General features: G+C 41.3%; 1 protein-coding gene across 7 annotated transcripts in view; it reads left to right on the forward strand.

Moving 5' to 3' along the window:
- NFX1 (nuclear transcription factor, X-box binding 1) overlaps positions 1–21,900 on the forward strand; it is a 90,957-nt gene that overhangs the window by 17,014 nt on the left and 52,043 nt on the right. For all 7 annotated transcript variants that reach the window (XR_007776959.1, XR_007776960.1, XM_030235316.2 and 4 more), the window contains 2 exons: positions 16,948–17,025; positions 19,285–19,390. Coding sequence is in view for 5 of the 7 variants with exons in the window: in XM_030235316.2 (XP_030091176.1) it covers positions 16,948–17,025; positions 19,285–19,390 (184 nt within the window). In the remaining 2 variants the exon portion in view is untranslated. The remainder of the gene's footprint in view (positions 1–16,947; positions 17,026–19,284; positions 19,391–21,900) is intronic.

Here is a 21,900-nt window from a genome sequence, read left to right on the forward strand (position 1 = left end):
CATAACACCCTCCCTCTGAATTATTCTAATTTTGAAGTTAAGAGGCTGTCAGGCAAAAATAGGGAGTAGGAATAACAGTTATTAGGACAAATTTTTTTAAAAAATCCAGTAATACAAGACAACATTGACAGAGTCAGAACACAACCTGACATCCTGTTGGTCACTGTGTTGGTAGCAGTCCAGTTAAATGGTGGCTGCAGTCCTCCTGGAGTGACAAATGAGGTTGCGTTGAAGCAGTGATCCTGTAGAAGGGTGTAGTTTTCCTCTCAAGGTCCAGTGGTGGTATTGATGGGCCTGGTCTTCCTCTGGGAATCCAGTGGGAAAAGGCTGGTTGTGGTGTTCCAAATTTCAGATTACATCCAGGTAGGAATGCTTGTCTTCTCCCCCTGGGCACAGCATCTCACAATGGGATGATGTAATTTTATCAGTCATGCAATGAGACTCAATGGCCCATTAACAGAAGATATTTTCTGGAAGGAGGATTGGTTGTGGAAGAGATAAAGAAAAACTACCCCACCTGTTTTTATGTGGTGGCCCAATTAACAGAAGATAACTGCCCCACCTCTAATGGATGGCAATAGAATACACACCCCCAGCCACATCTTGCATTTCCAGCCTAAGACATTTACCGTGAGGTGGGCACAAAGGAAAAATGTGACAGTTCTTAGGAGGTTAAAAGCCAAACTTCATTTGCAAACTTTATAAGCCAAACTGAGAGTGACTGTTGAGTGACTCCCCTTTTTTGGAGTTGATTAATCTCCCTGGAACAGCTTACTCTTGACAAAAGAGTAGCTGCATGCTTAAGGGAGCTTTTATCTTTCAAGACAGTAACCTTAGATGCTTGATTCCTGAAAGCTTTTAAAATAGCAAGATTTTGGGCTATTTGCTTTTTGTGTAAGAATTTGTGGACTAAATATGTTACTGTATTCTGCATATGAGAGAACTAGAGTAATCATTAACTGAAGTAAAAGGTTTTGGCTTCAGTAGACCAGATGCCATAGTTCCAATAAAGACAACAGTGCATATTTCTTGACCTGCAGAATTTGCTACCCCATCTTGTTTAGATTTTGTAATGCAGAGTGTGTTTGTTTTACCATAGGTTGTTTCAGTGTATGTTCTACATTTCAGGCTTTGGATGATGAGGAATTCACTAGAATCCTGGCACTTATTACTGTCTGCTGTAGGAAAAATGGGGCACTGTAATCTACCTAACTCCATAATTTGCTGGGTTTTGGAAGGGGAATAAAAGTTGGGGTTTTTTTGTGGGTTTTTTTTTTTTTTTTTTAATATTTGGACACTATTTCCTTTGATTCTGCAAATGTTATGATGAATTTCAGAAAATCTTACTGAATTCAGGAACCAAAGTTTTCACTGGTATGTGTCACTTTGAGCCTATTTGCTAATAAGATGAGTTTTGAATATTCATTTTATGTTTTTGCAGCAGTGTGTCTTGGTTTGAAAGGTGCCTGCCAAGGAATGTGGGAACCTCCCTTAGCTGGAGGGACCTTTGGTAGGAGGGTATCATCCTCTTTCCTCCGAGTATTGTAACTTTGAAATTAAGGGGCTTTCAGGCAAAGGTACAGGGAAAGGAATAACAGTTCTTCATACTAGTATGTATAACAAAGCAAACAACAACAGAAGCACAACAAAAAACCAGAAACACAGTAACAGCCTTCTCTTGGCTTCAGCACTTTCCCCTATGGTGTAGTTATGGTCACAGCCGACAGAGGCACTGTTGGCTCCCTGCCAGGCAGGGAAGGTGCAATGATTCCCTCGCAGCTGCAGAGGATGGTGTGGCGTGAGTTCAGCTGTGTTTCCCTCATGTGGTAATGGTGGACAGGCTGGATGGTGAAATGGGCTGCAGCCGGAACCTTGGAGTGGCAGTTGGGATGGCAGAATCAAGCATACCCCCTGGAGTGGCAAACAAATGTGACAGAAAACTTAGGGATTGCTGCACTTGGAGTGCTGGGTTAGAGTGTAGCAAAAAAGCCTAAGGCTGCCTCCAATAGCAGTGGGGCAGGGCAGTGGCAGCTGGAGTTCTCCATAGCAACTGCCACATACAGCCACAGAGGCATGCCCTCCAGGAAGGGGGAGGGGGTCAGGGTCCTGGATTTTCCCCTGAGGCACCTGAATAGATGGTGAGGATCCTTTCCAATCACATCAAGTGTTAATAAGTTCCCAGTTCAATGGCTGCCCTAATGAGCAAAGGCTCACCCACTGTAAGGAAGAAGCAGTGCAGGGCTGGGAACTATGGTGGCAGTAAATTCTCCCCTCAGTAAGCTGCTTAACTTAGTCCTCCTACGATGCCAAGGGGGAGAGAGATCTATGGGCTAAACCAAGCCCCTCACCACCTCCCCCACACCCTCCCTCCAGGGCCCCAGGCAAAATCTCACAGTATCTCTGCCCTTCCCAGGAGAAAGCCCCTCAGGTAAGAGAGTAGCCAGCTGCACCTTTCCCCCACCTTGGCCATTTCTTTTGTCTCTTTAAGTACCAGTTGTTATTTTCTCTTAGCAACAAATGGGACAAAATTCCATAAGAGAAAGGATCTTTACTTTTTTTTTTCCTTCCTTTTCTATCTTCCACCTAGTGTTTCAGTGAAAATTGCCCTCCTTATAGGGCCTTGAAGCAGCTCTTAACCTCTGTGATTCATAGTAGAAGGCTGAAAGTGTGTGTGTGTGCATAATTTCTCACATTTTTTTGTGATCACAGAATTGGATCAGAGAAATCCTAAATATTTGGATGAAGTAGTTAACATCCCTCATGGGGATCTCGTATAGTTTCATCTCCCAGAGCAATTGTGACTTGTGTCTGTTTGAAGAGAAAAGGAGGTATGGATCCTTTGGGGACAAGGCACAATGCTCAGCAAGGGGAAGCTTTGGCATTAATGAAAGCAAGGCATTACTAGGATGGGAGTCCTGGTGTTGCCCGTATCCAAAGAGAGTAAAAACACAGAACAACAAAGTTTTTTTATGCGGTGCTTTATTGAGGGCCCTGGGGGTCTCCGCGCACTAACGTCCCAAAATCAGAGTCCCAAGCTCCAGACAGAATTACAAGATTTATATACCTTTTTGTTTATACGATTACTTCATCTTGTGATCTCTTCGCTTTATTTGTTCTATGTGACATCTCTAAGCTGGTCCTTGACTAACGGTTACATTGATCTCTAACAGAACATTCCTTACGGACATACATCATGTAGATGACAATTTCTTCTTCTACTGCACATTCTTTAGATAATCATGCTCTACTGATTTCTTGCAACACTGGTCTTTTGTTCTCATATATTGTGCTAAGAGCTTACTTAGGTTACAATTTTTAGCATAACTACGTCTAATACATAATTTTGCTATTCTTATTTGAATATTAGAATAACTCACTGCAACAAGTCCCCCCTTTTGAGCATTCCTCAATCTTAGATTTGCAGGAGTGCTCATGTCTTTTTTTCAGCTTCATTTGGATGTCCGTTCTCTTTGTATGGGGCGGTGGTGTTGCTGGAATTCGAGTCATTGCATTCATCAGTCGTCGAGTGTTCATACGCTCTCGTCTAATCATACCTACGATACATCTATATACTCCAAAAATGATTAGTATTAATATCAAAAACATCAATATATATTGAATTGCCGAAGATATCCAACCAGAGACTTGGAGCCCTAAGGAATCAAACAATGCCCCGATCCAATTGTGTTCTGTTTCTTTTTCTAATTCTTTGGTCTTTTCTTCTATATTTTCTAATTGTAAAATATCTTTTTCTACTTCAATGGTCACATTTGGGATATGGATGCAGCAATGATCTATTTTCTTGTTCAGGTAACCACAAACCCCATGTTCTTTTAGTAACAGCATATCTAAGGCCATTCTGTTCTGCAAGGTCATTCTTGTAGTGGCTTGCAATTGCAAATTTAAATCTTTAAATCCCTTTTTGGTGGCTGCTGCTAATCTCTCGGTCTGACCCATCAATCTATAAATCATGTCCCTATTTCGATATGCTGCAATAGGTGCAAAGAATGATTCCAGGGCCCATCCAAATTTAACCCCACTATCTGGTTCGTGCCACTCATCTTCTGGACTCACATCTCTCTTTTGTCTATTATTTCTCTCACTCAAGCTTGATTGTCTCCAAAATGGACACAAGGTAGGAATCCCAAGTGTGATTTGTGTAACTGGCCCATCAATGGGGAGATGTGTAGTCCACTGTCCGTGTCCCATTACCCAAACTAAATTACCGGGGCTGCGAATTGTGGTTGATCTACAATTTACTTGATTTTGGTTAAGTATATTCCCGTTTATTGAGTGATTGTACCCCCGGCATTCACATCCCCACTTAAGTAGTACTCTCACTGGAATTAGTCCAATGTCATTTTCCGGGGTGTCACAGGTATACACCTGTGTGCAATTCCAATTCTCTTTCTGCTTCCTAAGCTCCCGGTGTGCTGTCACCGCTGCTGTGACTGAGCGATGGGTTTGGTTCTTTCTTCCTATCCACTGGATACACCACTTTACCGATCCTAGGTAGCTATAGGTCTCTAAAAGACTGGGCCCCCATATTGTCTTCCATTCTTCCTCTAATGAAATATTCTGAGAAACGTTCTGACATACTATTTTGTTATACCAAACAGTCTTAGGAACACTCGCTCTACGGACCTCATCATAGCTGCACCGTCCCACACTTCTAAATCGTCTTATTTTGGCAACCGATAACTAGGTAGTTTTTGACAATCATCCCTGCTCCCGGGAATGGACCAGGACTCCCGACTGCCTACAATCTTATGTTCCATTTCCACCCGCTGTTTCAATTCACTGCGACATATCTGAGTGGTATTTCTCTCCAATTTTGGTAGGGGTCCAATCGGGATTATTCCCCACAGAATGGGCTCTCCTGCAGCTCGTGGTAATGGTAGGCAAGCCATAATTCTTGAAACATTCTGTACTACTCCAAAATCTCTGATTAACCCAACTACTAAATTTTCTTGCTCTTCCCCCCTTTGGAAGTTGAAAGTTTCACTGCTATTTCTCAAATCTCTAATTCTCCAATTAAACACCCTTCCTTTCATCAGCGAAACTGTGGTTCTAGCGTGTATCCACCAAGCATCCTGAGCCACCCAACGCAGTACATGCCCTCATCTGAGGATCGCACATTTTGAATAACTAAAGTTGCTGTATTCTCTAGTTTCTTTTCCTTCTGGTATTTAGCTGTTTGGGGAAGATTACTTCCCCCAAACCACCATCCAAATTCGGAAAATGTCATTCCCAAATCTAATTTACACATCAATATCACCAGAGATCCATCCACTGCTCGATATACCCCATGTGATGGCCTCATTCCCTGTCCCAGGTGTGCTCTTCCTTTAACTTCTCTCTTTCCATATGGGGATTGCATCCCACAAACCACTATACAAATGTATTTTCCTTCTGATTCTCCCAATCGTGGTTGTGTCTCATTGTACCATCCCATACCTCCCTGATCCGTAACCCATGCATTGCTTCGACCCTTTGGTTTGTCCCACAGTCCTGCACTATTCCATTTCCACCACGCGACTGAATAAAAGGTACCACAAGAATCCTGGGTGGTGAAAGAACAATTAACTCGCAAAGGAGGTCCATCTCACATATCAACATACACAGTGGTAGGAGTTATGATTATCTCAGTATCATTTCTCTCCCAATTCCTAACCCTTAACTGTATGTATTTGTAATCTAAGCTCCACCGGATCCTGACCAAACAAGTGAATTTATCTGAGTCCCTCACAGTTATGTTTCTTAAAGTGATGGTTGAATTACCAATTTGTGCATCCTTATCCCAAGTCGTGAGAGCATTGTGATTTTCGACACTGTTCCCGTTCCCTCTTTTCCAATATACGGTCACCTCCCTGGCTCCAGCTCTCTGGTCATCCATAAAAACACAAGTTAAGTTCACATTCATTCCCTCCAATGCTCCTACAACTGGTTCAGGGACTGATACAACAACAAAACCATTGACAGAATGACATCTTATTACAACCAGAAATACAATAATTAACAATGTGGTTCTTTTGCTCGGATTATCATCCGAGTTGGGGATAGTACTTGTGTCTCCCATTGTGCAGGAACTTTCTTGACTCTGGTGTAGTGAATCCACAAGGCAATCCCTGCTACCTTAACAGCTATAAAGGTTGTCAATATTACCTGATGTGGACCATCCCATGCTTCCCTCAGGGAATCAGTTTGCCAGTTCTTTATGTACACCTGGTCTCCTGGTTGTATGTCATGTACAGGGTTTTCCAGTGGCAGTGGTCGATTCCACTGCAATGCTCCACGCAGGGCGCTGAGAACTCTGTGAAGGGATAGAACATAATTGAAAATCACCTGATCTCCGGACACATGTGGGTCGCCCCTCAATGTAGTTGCATGATACGGTTTCCCGTACAGAATTTCGAAAGGGCTGACTCCCACCCTTTCTCTAGGCTTTATCCTAATTCTGAGCAAAGCTAACGGTAAAGCCTGCGGCCACTGCAATTTAGCTTCCTGAGAGATTTTCTTTATTTGATTTTTCAGTGTTTGATTCATTCTCTCAACCTGACTACTCGACTGAGGTCTCCAGGGAGTGTGTAGATTCCAAGTGATATCAAGCATTCTAGCCACCTCCTGTACAATGTTAGCAATAAAATGTGGTCCCCGGTCTGACGACAATCCCAATGGTACCCCAAATCTCGGAATGATCTCTTTTAATAGAGTCCTGATTACTTCCTTAGCCTGATTGGTACGACAGGGAAAGGCCTCTGGCCATCCTGAGAAAGTACACACATACACCAACACATACTTGTACCCCTGAACCCTCGGTAATTCTGAAAAATCTAACTGCCAATAATCTCCTGGCTCTGCCCCAGTTTGAAGCCTACCTAGCTGGATTTGCTTCCTAACTATGGGGTTATTTTTCAGACACACCGGACACATTGCATTCACCCGCTTTGCCATTGTTAACATCTGGTTAGAAACCATCTCCTTTTTCAAAAATTTTACCAATACTTCTGCTCCCCAATGACACTTATTGTGCTCTGTAACAAGGATTGCATTCATTATTTGTTTTGGGACCACCACTTGTCCTGTAGTTGTGACGTACCATCCAGTTGCGTTTTTCTGTGCCCTCAACAATTTGGCCAGCTTCTCATCCTCTGATGAGTAGTGTGGTGGTTTGTTTAAGTAAGGAGAAATAGGGGTTACCTTTGTAGGGATCAAAGCCATCTGGGTCCATACCAGCCGTGCAGCCTCCTTGGCAGCCGAATCTGCCAGGCGATTTCCTTGGAAAATTTTTCCTTCTTCTTTCTGATGCCCACGTACATGCATGACGGCCACCTTTTCTGGCTTGTGGACTGCTTCTAGTAAGGCTAAAACTTCTGTGTGATGTTTGATCATAGTTCCTTGTGCACTAAGTAATCCCCTCTCTTTCCATAAAGCTCCATGTACGTGTACTACCCCAAAAGCATATTTAGAATCAGTCCAAATGTTAACCTTCTTTCCAGCGCTGAGTACCAGTGCCCTTGTAAGGCCTATGACCTCCACTTTCTGGGCCGAGGTTCCTGGAGGTAATGCTTTGGCTTCTATAACCTGGGTTGTGGAGACAACAGAGTACCCAGCATACCTGGTCCCATTTTCCACGAAGCTTGATCCATCTGTGAACAACTCCCAGTCGGGATCCTCCATTGGTGTGTCCTTCAGATCCATCCGGCTGGAGTACACCTGCTCAATTATTTCCATGCAGTCATGGGCTAATTCCCCTTCTGCTGTTTCACTGCGGAGAAACTCAGCTGTGTTGATATGGTTAGTTGTTTTCAGTTCCACATCATCTTGTTCCCTCAAAATGGCCTGGTATTGTAGCATTCTGCTAGATGATAACCAATGTCCCCCTTTCTGTTCCAACACTGTCAATACCATGTGGGGAACGAACACTTCTATTTTCCTTCCCAATGTTAATTTTCGAGCTTCCTGTATCAGTATGACAGTGGCCGCTACGGCCCGCAAGCATGACGGCCACCCCATACTGACAGTGTCCAATTGTTTGGAGAAATAACCCACTGGCCTTTTCCAGGACCCCAATCGTTGGGTAAGTACCCCCAATGCCAACTGCTGTCTCTCATTCACATAAAGTTGAAAATCTTTATTCAGGTCCGGCAGGCCCAAAGCAGGGGCTTCTTTTAGAGCTTGCTTTAACTCCTGGAATGCCTTTTTCTCTAGCAGTATTCCATTCTAGCTTGGGCTCTTTCAGAGCTTCATACAATGGTTTTGCAAGCAGTCCAAAATTTAAGATCCATAATCTACACCATCCCACCATGCCCAAAAAGGACCTTAATTCCTGATGATTTCTAGGGAGGGGTATAGAACAGATCGCCTCCACACGATTTGTCCCCAGTTTACGCTGTCCTTGGCTCAGCTCACAACCCAAATACAGCACCTTTTCCTGAATGAGTTGTGCCTTTTCTTTCGATACTCGGTAACCAGACTGTCCCAACATGTTTAACAGTGCAATTGTTAGCGTCAGGCATACCCCTCTTTCTTCAGTAGCTAGCAGGATATCATCCACATATTGCAAGAGTACATACCTAGACGGTGGTTCTTTCACCTGGGTGGTCCTCCATTCCTCCAGTTCCTTGGCCAACTGATTGCCAAAGATTGTGGGGCTGTTGCTGAATCCCTGGGGTAAACGTGTCCATGTCAGCTGCTTCTTCCGTCCTGTGTTAGGGTCTTCCCATTCAAAGGCAAAGTACTTCATGCTTTCCGCGGCCAGTGGGATGCAGAAGAAGGCATCTTTCAAATCAATCACAGTAAACCATTTAAAGCGTTCTGACACAGATGTTAACAAAGTATAAGGATTAGCAACCACTGGGTGGATGTCCTTAACTATTTTGTTAATTGCCCTTAAATCCTGTACTAGCCTGTACTTACCATTTGGCTTACGCACCGGGAATATAGGGGTATTGTATTCCGATTCACATTCTTGTAATAACCCTAAAGTAATAAATTGAGCTATTGTGGGAGCCACCCCCTGCTTTGCCTCTGTCCTAATGGGATATTGTTTAATTCTAACTGGTTGTGCCCCTTCTTTTAATTCCACCACTACGGGTTGGGCTGCTTTGGACTTCCCTGGTACTCCTGTTTCCCAAACCCAAGGGACTACTGCTTGTTCTACCTCGGGTGGGATTGGCACTGGATCAGCTTCTTTTAATATGAAAATTTTTCCAATTTCTTCATGTGGAATTTCCAATTTAGCTCTCCCATCTTCGAAAATAATTTTGCATTGAGTAGGGATAATAAGTCCCAGCCAAATAATGGTTTTGGACAATTTGGCATATATAAAAATTGATGATCCAGTTCCTTCCCACCAAACCTCAAACTGAGGGGCTTCAGAAAGGGTCTCTCCTCAAGTTGTCCCATAGCTCCGACCACTTGTATGGTAGTGTCACTAATTGGTCCTAGACGTTTATTTAATACTCAATAGGTAGCCCCTGTATCTACCATAAACTCCTGTTCTGTACCTCCCTATCTCTATCCTTACCTTGAGGTCCCGGTCTAGTCAGCTCTGGTTCTGATAATTTCCCAGTATCATAGCCTGAGCTTGGGCGACATCTGCTGGCACTATTGGGTAAGTTCCCATAGGGCTCCCGATCCCGCTCCCGTTTCCACCTCCCCCCATTCCATTCCTTATGGGGCATTCATTTTTCCAGTGCCCGATCTGTCTACAAAATGCACACTGATTTGAGCTTATCCTCCTTGAGTAAACCCGTTGCCAAAACCCCCCATATTGGTCCCTGCATTCAGAAAGAATCCCCTGCCTCTGCCAAAACCACCACGTCCACGTCCTCTGCCTCCCCGTCCTCTGCCCCTTTGTCCTCCAGCCTGCTGCTGCATTACTGCCAAAATATTGGCTTGTTGTCGCTTTGCTGTCTCCTTTTCCCTATTATTATACACCTTCCAAACAGTCTCTAAAAGTTTATCTAGCCTCCGGGTATCCTCACCCTCCAGCTTCTGCAATTTCCTCTGAATATCATCCTGTGACTGACCCATAAACAACAAGGCTATCTGTAACTGCCCTTCTTCCTTTTCAACATCCAGACTAGTATATTTCCTTGCCGCTTCCTTCAGCCTTTCCAAAAATGCCGACGGGGATTCACTCTTTTCCTGTTTTACCGCATACAGCTTAGACCAATTTAATGTTTTAGGCATTCCCGTTCTTACTCCTTCTTAACAACAGTTCCTGGAACTTTTTCAATCTCAAATGCCCCTCAATGCTATTCGGATCCCACCCCGGGTCATCGGTAGGCACGATTTCTCCCACAGTAACTCCTGCCAGCCTCTGTGCCCGTATATCCTCCCTAGCCCTTTCCTTAGCAGCGCGCATCACCATGTCCTTTTCAGTTGAATCCATCAGAGTATCTAACAACACCTGCAAATCATTCCAATCAGGATTTTGTGTTTTAATAACCATTTTAATCACCCGCGCAGTTCTCTCTGGATCCTCCCGGTAGCTTCCCGCTGACTGTTTCCAAATCACTAAATCACTCAGGGAGAAAGGTACCTTTATTACCACCCGCTCCCCATGGGGCCCTACTGCCTCTCTCAGCAGCACAATCATGTGTGGTTCCCCCTGATTCCATCTCCCCTGTCGCGTGCGAGCCGCGAGTGGAGTTCTTTGAACACTACGGGAACTACCGGGGGAAGGGGTTTGGGGACGAAGGGTAACCTTTGCCCGTGAGACTCCTGGGGTCTCCAAAGATTCGGTATCATCATCCCCCTCATCCTCATCATCCCCATCCAAATCCTCATAATCCTTCTTACTTATCTCTATCCCTTCCTTTTTCTCTGGTTCTAAAGGTAGCGTGGAGGCAGCAACATACAGTGACATATCCTCCTCTTCTCGGTTGGCTTTAACTGCACAGCTCACACACACATTCCGTTTCTCACATTCCAGACAGCCTTTCTCCTCATCATTTTAGACTTCTAACATCATAATACCACATTCCTTCTGCCATTCTGTCTTTTGTCCCAAATAGTAAAACAAATCCAGATATGGTATTTCCTCCCATTTCTCATTCCTCCTTAAATCCTGCATTAGGGGAGTTATCACAGCGTGATCTATTGTGCCATTTAAAGGCCATTCTGGTCCTCCCTCAGAGGCATACAAGGGCCACCAGTGATTACGAAAATCAATCATTTTTCCTTTCCGTAATCTGTCTTGATCAAAGCCTTCTGATTTCCATCTCCCTACCAAACAACCCAGTGGGGTATTCCCCGGCACTATCTCATTGGATTGGACAAGTGCTTTAAACGTTTTAAAAGGCATCATATCACAATACAATTTTACCACAGCAAAATAAAACAAAGGATACAAAAAGAGATTTTCAGAGAGAGAGAAATAGAACAGACCAACCAAATACAATTTTACCACGGCGAAATGAAACAGAAAATACAAAAAGAAATTTTCAAAGAGAGAGAAATAGAACAGACCAACCCAACCAATATTGCCACTACTTGTCGCTGCGAGGGGCAAGTGCCGGACAAGCGAAGCTTTCGCCGCGTCTTACACCCGGCGCCTAGGCTTCCACCAAGACGTCTTTAGCCCAATCCTGCGAGGATTGCTACCTTGTCTTACGGACAGGCACCCAAGAACCAATACTAGAAATAAAGCACCTTCGGGCTTACCTCTTCACAGTCATCCGACAGGCGCAGGGGTCGGGCACGAACTGATGACTCCCCGAGAATCACTCGGTGCCGGCGTGGAGTAGATCAGGACGTGAACTGCCCCAGCCACCTTCGGAGTCCTGCCGCGGTTGCCAGAAAACTGTTGCCTATATCCAAAGAGAGTAAAACACAGAACAACAAAGTTGTTTTATGCGGTGCTTTATTGAGGGCCCTGGGGGTCTCCGCGGACTAACGTCCCAAAATCAGAGTCCCAAGCTCCAGACAAAATTACAAGATTTATATACCTTTTTCTTTATACGATTACTTCGTCTTTTGATCTCTTCGCTTTATTTGTTCTACGTGACATCTCTAAGCTGGTCCTTGACTAATGGTTACATTGATCTCTAACAGAACATTCCTTACGGACATACATCATGTAGACGACAATTTCTTCTTCTACTGCACATTCTTTAGATAATCATGCTCTACTGATTTCTTGCAACACTGGTCTTTTGTTCTCATGTATTGTGCTAAGAGCTTACTTAGGTTACAATTTTTAGCATAACTACGTCTAATACATAATTTTGCTATTCTTATTTGAATATTAGAATAACTCACTGCAACACTGGGACACCAACGCTAATTAAATGTTGAGACACTATACAACAGAACGCTTATTGGAAGTGAAAAACAGGAGTGTACAGCTCTCTTTTATAATTTGTGCTTATTAACACATTGTATGTATGTTTTGCTCATTCCAAACTCAATGATGTAATGCCGGTGTTATTGTCTGAATTTTGAGATCCAGAGCAGGCCATCAGATCGGCATCAATGTAAAAAGGAAAGGGAAGTATTCTGATTGCTGTGTCAGTGTGAGAAAATGTTCTTACATCTCTACATACTTGGATGGGAAGAAGTAATGAACTGTCTTAGGTCTAGATTTCTAGGTTCCAGAAACCAGTTCTAGAACTAGGTTACTGTAACAAAGTCTTCTCACACTCTACAGTATCTCTCTTCTTAGGCTATATTGAAGATGTCTTCTGTCAGAAACTTCTTTGCCTTCTATTGTCTAGACAGTCACCTGAAAAATGACAGCTGGTTTGGCCAAGGCAAGTGAAAGAATCTCCTGATTATCTGTGGGGAGTCAAGGAATTGCTCTCTTCTTGGTCTGCTTGCTCTGTGGTGTGTTAAGGAAACTTCCCAGTCCTGCCATCACAAGACCCTCTAGCAGTCATACTCATAACACCTGTGAAGGGAGGCCAAAGCCCTTTCACAGTGGACAGCTGGAGTGAGCCAGTGGGTGCTTTGCTTGACTCCCAACTTTGCGGAAAATCACGCTGTGAAAAGCCAGTGTCCTTAAAGGAGACAGGAGTCCTGCAACTTTATTCAAAAGAAGGGTGAGAGTCCACTAGGCTATACCCCCATGGGGTCTCTTGAGTTTTTGTAGGATGCAGCCTCCTTTTATTCTAAACTCCCAGCTGCATGTTGCCCTCCTCCTATCCCCATTGGGTTGAGGTGCTAGGAAGGTACAGCTTTCCAAACTGCCTACTAAATATTCCCTCTTGGATGTGTATACTCCCCCCCGCCCCCATCACACATTGTATGACCATCAAAACTAGCTGTAAGCCCATCCTAGGTGGAGAAGCCAATTTCCATAAGTCTATTAATTTAGCCTGTGCATTTTTCCCCAAAATTCAGAAATTCATGCTGTGCTTGGCTCTGCAACAAACTTGGGCGGCTTGATGTTTGTAATGACCCCTACCCCCATTCTTCCAGAACATGATTGGTGAAATAAATAGGGCAGGAAATCTTTCTCCTTTTTAATGCCTATATTGAAAATCAGCTCAGGTGGGAAGAACCAATGGGTTGTGCTCACACCGCTGCTGCTTTCAGGAGTGGCATGAAGGAGGAGGAAAAGTGCAGCTTTGTCCGCTGGTCTGGGGCTTCTGTCCTCACCAGTGCACCAGGAGATTCCCGCTTTTTCCATTTGACATTTGGGGTCCTCTTTCTTGCTGACGTCTTATTAGGTTAGGGTGAAAGGTAAAAAGGGTCTTGCAGATACTGGATTCTGTTCCTCACATCTAGACAATGCTTCGATCTCTTCATTCTGTGTTGGCTCATTGTTTTTAGGGGTTTTTCCTGCTAGGTTTGGTGAGGGGTTTCCTCATTTGCATGCCAACCCTGTTGTCCCCTCCTCCTCACAGTCCCAGGTGCCATCTTCCAGGAAGCAGCAGGGTGTTACTCGACAAAAAGGGGGATTTCCAACCATCAACAACAGGTAGTTTAAAAAAAACTATTAACGACATGAAATTATTAACAACAAATAGTTAGAACTCCAACTTGGCAGCAATTAGTTTAACTTGTGAACTCTGCAAACTTAAAAAAAATGTGCAACTTTTCTCCTCATAACAATTGGTCCTTTCAGATCAAGCAATTTGTGAAGAAGTTAATACCCATTCCTAGTATCATCAGGTTTGTAATGACCCCCACACCCATTCTTCCAGATTGAGTAATTTGAGAAGACATTTTTCCTATCTATTTCTACAGTGTAGACTGTCAGCAGCACTCACAACCAGAGAATGGATTTTTATTCTGTCTTAGAGATATCCTGGTCAGGAGGAGGAGCTCTGCTGGGCGTCACTTCGCCATCAAGTGGAAAGATTCTTTCCTGTAAGGCAACAAGCATTTTACTAACATACCTTAAGATCACATTCCTTCAAGAGATTGCATAGCTAAGGTCAATCTGACAAAAAAAACCTTCGCTGCACACAAGATCTTTGTTTATTAAGGGAAAATTGTTGTTCCGTGCCCCTTTCCTTCTTCTGTTTCTTTTAAAAACTGATGTTTAAGTGGTGTTTACCTTGTGCCCTTAAATTGATAGAACAAACATTTAAGTAATTTTGTCCTTTCTTTGTAGAGAAGATAGTTGCACTTCTTTAGTAGTGAATGAAGATAGTATCTTCATTTTGACTGTAAGGATTGGAGAAATTTGAGGTATTACAGCTGTCTCTTTCTGTGCTGATCTTGGGCTCCACTTCCAAGTGTGCCAGATCCATACCAGTCCAGTGCTGGCCTGTAACACGGCACTTCTAAACTTCTGAGTTTCAGTGATCAGAATAGAAGTTAACAAAAATGTTGGTAAATAGTTTCAAGTAAGGAATCTTTTTATCCCAGAAGGAAGGAGAGGATAGCAATTACCAAAACAATCTCTAGTAAAAAGGAGGTGTCTTGTATGTGGTCTTGTATGTCTTGTCTTGATTCTGCTTCGACGACTGTCCCTGTGGTGTCTTTGGTTGGAGTTCTGCCTAATTCACTTCTGTTCATGAGAATATTATTGAAATTGGAATGTTCTTTCTGTAGGATCATCCTCATTCTCACTTTCCTTAGTAATCAGGATTTTAAAGGAATGCTTACAGAACCACTTCTTATAAACTTGTATGCCAGGAGCCATCCTGCCATCATTCTATACTGCTGTAATTGCACCTGAATCCTGGAACAAAACTTTGATTACTCCTGATTTTGGACAAGGCAACCATGCATGTCCCTTGTAGGTGAAGATACATTAATGTGCTTTGACCAAAGATAATCAGTGATGATGAAGAAGGAAATACATCTTACCAAGACTGTTTTTAATGGGTTCCTATTTTTAGGGGACCTTCACTATACTCTGGAGAAACTGTTGCTTGTAAAGGACTAGGCATCCAGCTCCAGGGGAGTTGTTGATGGAAGAGGTCTTCTGCTAGCCTCTTGAAGCTTTCAGGGTAGACTTATCTTCACAGCTTTTGAAAACATAACATGGAATAAGAATGAAAGAACTTGTTAATGCCATAATTAAGTATGATGTACTGTACTGTACTGTAATGTCATAGGGAATCCTGTAGTATTTAGTGTGCTGAATTTAGGAGGAGCCACGGTGCTTATGGTTTTGTCAGTAAATATGCCTTCTGGTTGCCTACTGCCTGCTTTTGCCTTCCTCCTTACACTTCACTCTGAGTTGCTTCTTCTGAGTTCCTTTAGTTTCTAGCGGTCAAAAGAAAAAAAGTCTTGGTCAGGAAATTCAAATTAGTCTTGACCATGAATATGAGAGTATATGCCTTGTGCCACTGTTGTAGAGCTGCTCAGCCTATAATCATACAGATCTCTGCAGCAATCTTGGTGGCACAGTAATATGAGGCGTTATAAAGAGGGGTGTGAATAGGCATGAAGTATTGGAAAGAACAGACATGCATTAGGTTTGCATTTCTAGACTGTCAAGGCAGTCTATAATTTGAATAATTTCAATTTGTGAAAATTATTTCCATTGTTCATTATGATGGGCAACATAAGTTGTTCAACCCAGTTGAAGGTCAACCAAGGTGTGCCTCTCGTTGCACTGCAGTTGTCTTGTCATAGGCAGGTTTTCCTGTTTGCAATTCCTTCTGCTTTCCTAACATGAAATTATCATGAATCCTGGTCAGATTTCTTAATAGCGAAGACTAATTCTAAAATCACAGATTTATTAATTTACCAGCACTGAATTGATTCAGTTAAGAGAGACAAAGTGTTAATCAGTTTTTTTCTTTTTAATAACTATATATAGATATAAAAACATATCTCTCTTGTCTGTGACCTCTTCTGTGTTCGGTAGCACTCTCAGACTTGTATTCTTAATGGCATGATACCTACTGAATTGGGGAAAATTAATGTTGCTTTTCTTCCACTTTACTCTTCTTCCTCTACTGCTAAAGCACCCTCCTGAAACACAGAAAGAAGATAACTACTACTTATTAAAATAACAACTCAAAGAATTATGTAAATGAATAAATTAGATTGTTCTGGTTTATATAACAATAATTTTATCCGAATGTGGGCAATACTAAATTTGTCTTCTACAAAACATGTACAGTCATGAGAAGATAGTGAAAAGGAAAGTACGGGTAGTGATTTGTGTGAAGTATGTATTCCTCACCAATTCCCCTCTCTTTACACTTTTTTTCCCCCCACGGCTTTAGATATGGTGAAGTCTGTCTTTGTTCCAGCTGTATGTCTTATAACAAGGCATATGATAACAGAAAAATTGGGAGTTTAAAATCTGGCTTTGCTTCAATAAAAAGTTGTAGCCCGTTGAAATGAAATACTATGGCTTTGTTGATGTCAATACTGTATAAAATGAATGTGTTTTCTCACCACTTCTAAGTGGAAAAATTAATTTATTTGCAACTGTGTTAAAAAACAAAGTAGAACAATTTATTCTAGGCTTGTAGATTAGGTCTTTTATTTACTTCAAGTCCTTTTTATCTTTTTTTTTACCTACAGATGGCAATAGTGGTTGGAGATGTCCAGCTTGTCAGAATGCTTCTGTGCAAGTTCCTAAAACTTACACTTGTTTCTGTGGTGAGTTTCTCACTTGCTTTTGCAAAGAAAAACGGTTTTGTCATTTTGATTCCTTCTTTTTAATATGAATTTCAGTATTGGTGTTTTTTTGCTTACATGCCTGAGATTCAATTTTTAAAAAATTTTATTGACACTGGAAGGTGGCTGCACAGAGAATCATACATGTGCCGCTTGAAAAAATGAAAGGAAAATAGTAAGTCCCAAGTGGTAAATATTTTCATATCATTATGTAGAAATAGTGATTTTTATGGAATAATGATAGATTTTGGCTGGTATCTTGTGAGCTTTCCTTCTGTAGAAGGAATGGAGTAACCTGCATGTTTACGTCTTTGTGACAAGACCAAAATAATACACAACTCAAGGATACAACTATCTAAACCTTTAAATTGATTTAGCAATTTTGTGATTCATGTAGTTCAGAGACACATTGAGCTTAAATAGGAAAAAAATATTCAGGCTTTTCAGACCTCTGTGTAGATATGTGTTTAATAAAAAAGGTAAATGGCATGAGTGCAGCACTCACCAAGCCATAAATATAAAACAAAAAGGAGAAATTACGTTACTTAATTGCATAGATATGAATAAGTTTTGTTTGGAATCTATACTTCTGTGATCTGTATTGTTTCACATAGCTTTCTTTTCCTTAAATCAGAGTCACTGGAAACTTTCATGTCACTTTCTAGAAAACAGAATGTTCTGAATTTGAGATGGAAACTGTCAGTAAACTTGTCTAAAGAAGCAAGATTTACTAAAATAGAGTTTTATCTTTTTATCTAAATGTATTAGTGAATCAGTTAGTGCAATGCAGGTGAAGCAGACTTTTTGTACAACAATGTGTGAAACTTTATTAATGTAGGGATAATAATTCAGTTATTAGAGATAATAATTCAGTCAGAATTAACTGACCATGAATGAAAATAAGACCAAATGAAAATAAGACTTTTTAAAAAGTCTAATTTAAAAAAGTCTAACAGACAAGACATCTGTCTGTAAAATAGGGAAGAAATTCTCCTTAGCCTAAAGACATTTTATGGTGTAGGAGATCTACACTAAGAACTTTAAATTTGTCTGCAGAATTATTACTTGCAGAGTACCATGTAGTAACATAAGAGTTCAATCTTCTGCAGATAATTTTACATTAATGATATAATTTGGACATCATCAGTCACTTATGAAAACCTATCTTGTATTTGATGCGAAGTAGTAGCTATGTCCTGATGTGCTGAGTGTGGTTAAGTGTGACTTTTTTTTTTTTTTCCCCATGCTTTCACCCATGAGGAAATTCCTGTCTTATTTTTCTTCTGAAGCTTCAGATCTTTCTGGGGACTTTCCTGGGTATTCAATTAGTTTAATTGAAACTCAGGTGAATAAATGCAATCTGTAGTGTTTGTTGATATTTTTCTAACTTAATACTGTAGAATATACAGAGGTATATTAAAAAAATTTAAATTATGTGACTGTGTCACCAAAAATACATTTTCTTGTTGGTTTTGATTGTCACAGCTCAAATTTGCAACATTGGCTCAGTTGCTTCACTGTTAATTTAATTCATCTCTTGCAGAAAGCCAAGAGAGTGTTAATGATGGCAATTTATCTTAATCCTGATGACCATGCACTTAGGGCTGTGAGATTTGATGATATTATCTCAGATTAATGAAAATATGGTTTAGTGCTTATCTGAAATATAAAATACTTGAAGCTAACATGCTTCTTGTTTAAGACTTCATTCATTAAAATTCATTAACCTTTAGTATTTTTATTAAAGTGGAGTCTGCTTCTTTTTATAGAAGTTACTTTCATAATTTGCCCACTTATTTAATTCCCTATTCCCCATCACCATGCCAGGTAGATCTTACTTTCTAGGATCAGTATCTTTTTACTTTGCTCCTTTTTTTTTTCCCCTCCCTGCTGCATTGAGACAGCAAGAGAGTTTCATACTTCAGTTTTCTTAGCTACTGTGCAGCCTGACCAACTGCTTTTAGTTTTCATGTATTTTATCAGTTTAATGTATCAGCTACCTGCATGTCTGCTGATTGAGAGTACAAAAGGAAAGAATCTGGAGCTTGCTATTCCAATGGCACATTCTTTTAAAAAAGCTGAGTATGTATCAGTACAAAATAACATAAGCATTTGTGTAATTTTTTTGGCAAAGAAGACTTGCCAGTATTTAAAGTACTGCTTTTTCTCTTTATATATTTTTCACAAATGCAGTCTGGTATTCAAAGCAATAAATATCTTTTTGTCTTTGACATGGTTTAGGTAAGGTGCACAATCCTGAATGGAATAGAAATGAAATCCCACATAGCTGTGGGGAACTTTGTGGAAAGAAGAGGCAGTGTTTGGACTGTCCACATCTTTGCAACATGTAAGTAAATGTTTATTATATAAACACTGAAATTATTTGAGAAAATTTCTGAAGACTATATTTGCTTATTTTTTGATTCCAGGATATGCTTAGAGATTTAGAACCTATAGAGGTTTATAGTTCAGCTGAAGCCTGAAAGAAATGAAAAGCCTGAAATGCTTTTGTGTTGGCAGGTTAAAGCGAGTTCATATGAGAGCATGAACAGGATGTCTTCAACAGTTGTAGCAACATTTCTGTCATATTTTTGGAACTGAACCAGCTATCTGACTTGGTTTCAAGAATTTTCTTTGAAGTAAAGAAATAATAGTGTCTGAAAGTAACTCTGAATATGTCCAGTGGTCCGCCAGATTTTTCAGGTGCTGTTATTCACGTAAAAGTGTTTGAATATCTTAATTTGGGATCAGTGCTACTTGTTCAAACTGAAAGACCACTTCTTTCTTTCCTTTGTTTATTTTCCTTTTTTTTTGGCTTGCAAACTGTTGAGGATATGGGCATTTGTATTTTTTTATTTGTTGAGACCATCAGATAGTTTAACCACAGTTCCTCATGGAAATTTTGATCAGTATATGTAACTCAGATTGGTTCTGCTAGCATTTTATTAGTATAATTCAGTAAAGAGAAACAAAGGAGGTGTCGTGGTTTGGAATGGAAGGAAAATTTTGGGAAGTGAGGGAAGAGCTTTTTGTGTAACTGACAGTGTGTTGAACCACTGAGAAACTGGACACGCCTCTGTAAAGACATATGTTAAAGACGAAAGAAACCCGGCAACTTTTCCTTTCCGGTCAGGAGAGCGGTAACTGCGGGGTCAAGCCGGCTCTCAACATCGGCTGCTGAGCAAGGAGTGGGGGTGCCGCGGGGCTGGATGGGGCCGGCCTTACTACCATCTGACTGCCTACTACACCCTCCCCCCACAGTCCAGGAGCCCAGCCGAGCCCTGGCAGCAGCCCCGGGCTGGTGCCGGGATTTTACTCCCGTGGAAGCTGCCCTCAGCCATCGGGCAGGGGGAAGGAGAAGTTACCCTTCACCCCCGGTGTGCTGCTGCTGGGTTTTAGCCTGGCTGATTCGATTCAATTCGATCCGAGCGGCCTGGCTTCCCTATTTACAGTTCCCGCCCAGCCCGACCCCAACCAGCCTCCAGGATGTTCACCCTTTCAATGCTTTAATCCTCCCTCGAGTGAGAGAAAGGAACAAGATGCAAGCATGTAAAAGAACAACATGAAAACATCGTGGTGAGTGAGGAAGATCTAAGTCTCAGATGGGAGGGAACGGAAGATGCTTTGATCTTACTGCTCAAATCCTCTTATAAGCTATGGAAGAAAACCTCTTTTTCCTTGTAACACAGGAAACACTGGGGAGATGAAAGTGTTCAAATTATAGATACCAAGGTAAGACCTCAGTGCCAAAATAAAACAGATGTTAAAGTAGCTGTAATCCCATGGGAAGTTTGATCAGAGAAAGAGAGAGTAGTCCTGTGCCCCCAGGAGAAGAAAGAGAAGATCTCTGTTCCCAGGGATGAAGATAATTATAGAGATAAATAATGAGAATTTTTACCTTTGAACAACTCATCTTTAAAACAATACCCCATAAGTCAACATGGCCCATCGACAAGCTGTGGGAAGACTTGTGGAAATGGGAAGAACTTCACAATAAAAGGGTTCCCTGGGCGGCTCTTATTTGTGACGAAATTGAGAGCCACGAGAGAACTGGTTTTTTCCTCTTGTGAAGAAGTCTCCATAACCTTAACAAGAGGGACTTCTCTCCCTAACTGAACTCAAGAAAGACTGTTTTAGAGGTGGTAAACGAACTAGAAATTTTAGGTTTTGTTTCTTTACATTATCAGTGGAAAAGAAAAGGTTGTGGTGGAAGAAGAAGTGTTCTGAAGGGTTTGTTATGATTCTTAATACTTCTTTTTCTTTTAGTTACTTTTAATAAAATTTTCTTTATATTGTTTTAAAGGTTTTGAACCTACTTTACCTTTCTCCTAATCCTATCTAACAGCAGGAAATGAGTGCACTGATAATTAGCCAGCTCTGAAGCCCACTACACTCATCAACACATTGGTTGGAAAATTTTAAAATTAGGAAAATCTTAAATTAACAAATCCAGACCACTTCAGGAGGGCATCTCTGTTTTCAACTTTGAAAATTTTACATTAGATTTTTTTTTTAGTAGTGTAGTTGCATTGATAAGATTAACACCATTATATGATTTTTTTCAATGTGTAAATATACTTGCTTGTCAGAAACATAAATTATATGTTGTTCCTATTGTATCTGACTTCAGTTTCCATGGAAGTTGGTCCTTAACATCTGTTCATATTTCTGGTTTTGGAAATTTTTGATAGAAGCAGTTTTTTGCTCTTCTTCAGAAACTTCACCCATTCCAACAGATTGTTGCCTGACACTTTTTCCAAGATTTGCTAAAGCTCAGGACTTTACTCTGAACTTTGTATTTAATGTGTTCTGCTTCAAACATATTTCAACATTTTATTGAATGTCAGAATTCTTTAA

This window comes from Serinus canaria, chromosome 2 (genome assembly GCF_022539315.1).
Source record: "Serinus canaria isolate serCan28SL12 chromosome 2, serCan2020, whole genome shotgun sequence".
Lineage (NCBI taxonomy): Eukaryota > Metazoa > Chordata > Aves > Passeriformes > Fringillidae > Serinus > Serinus canaria.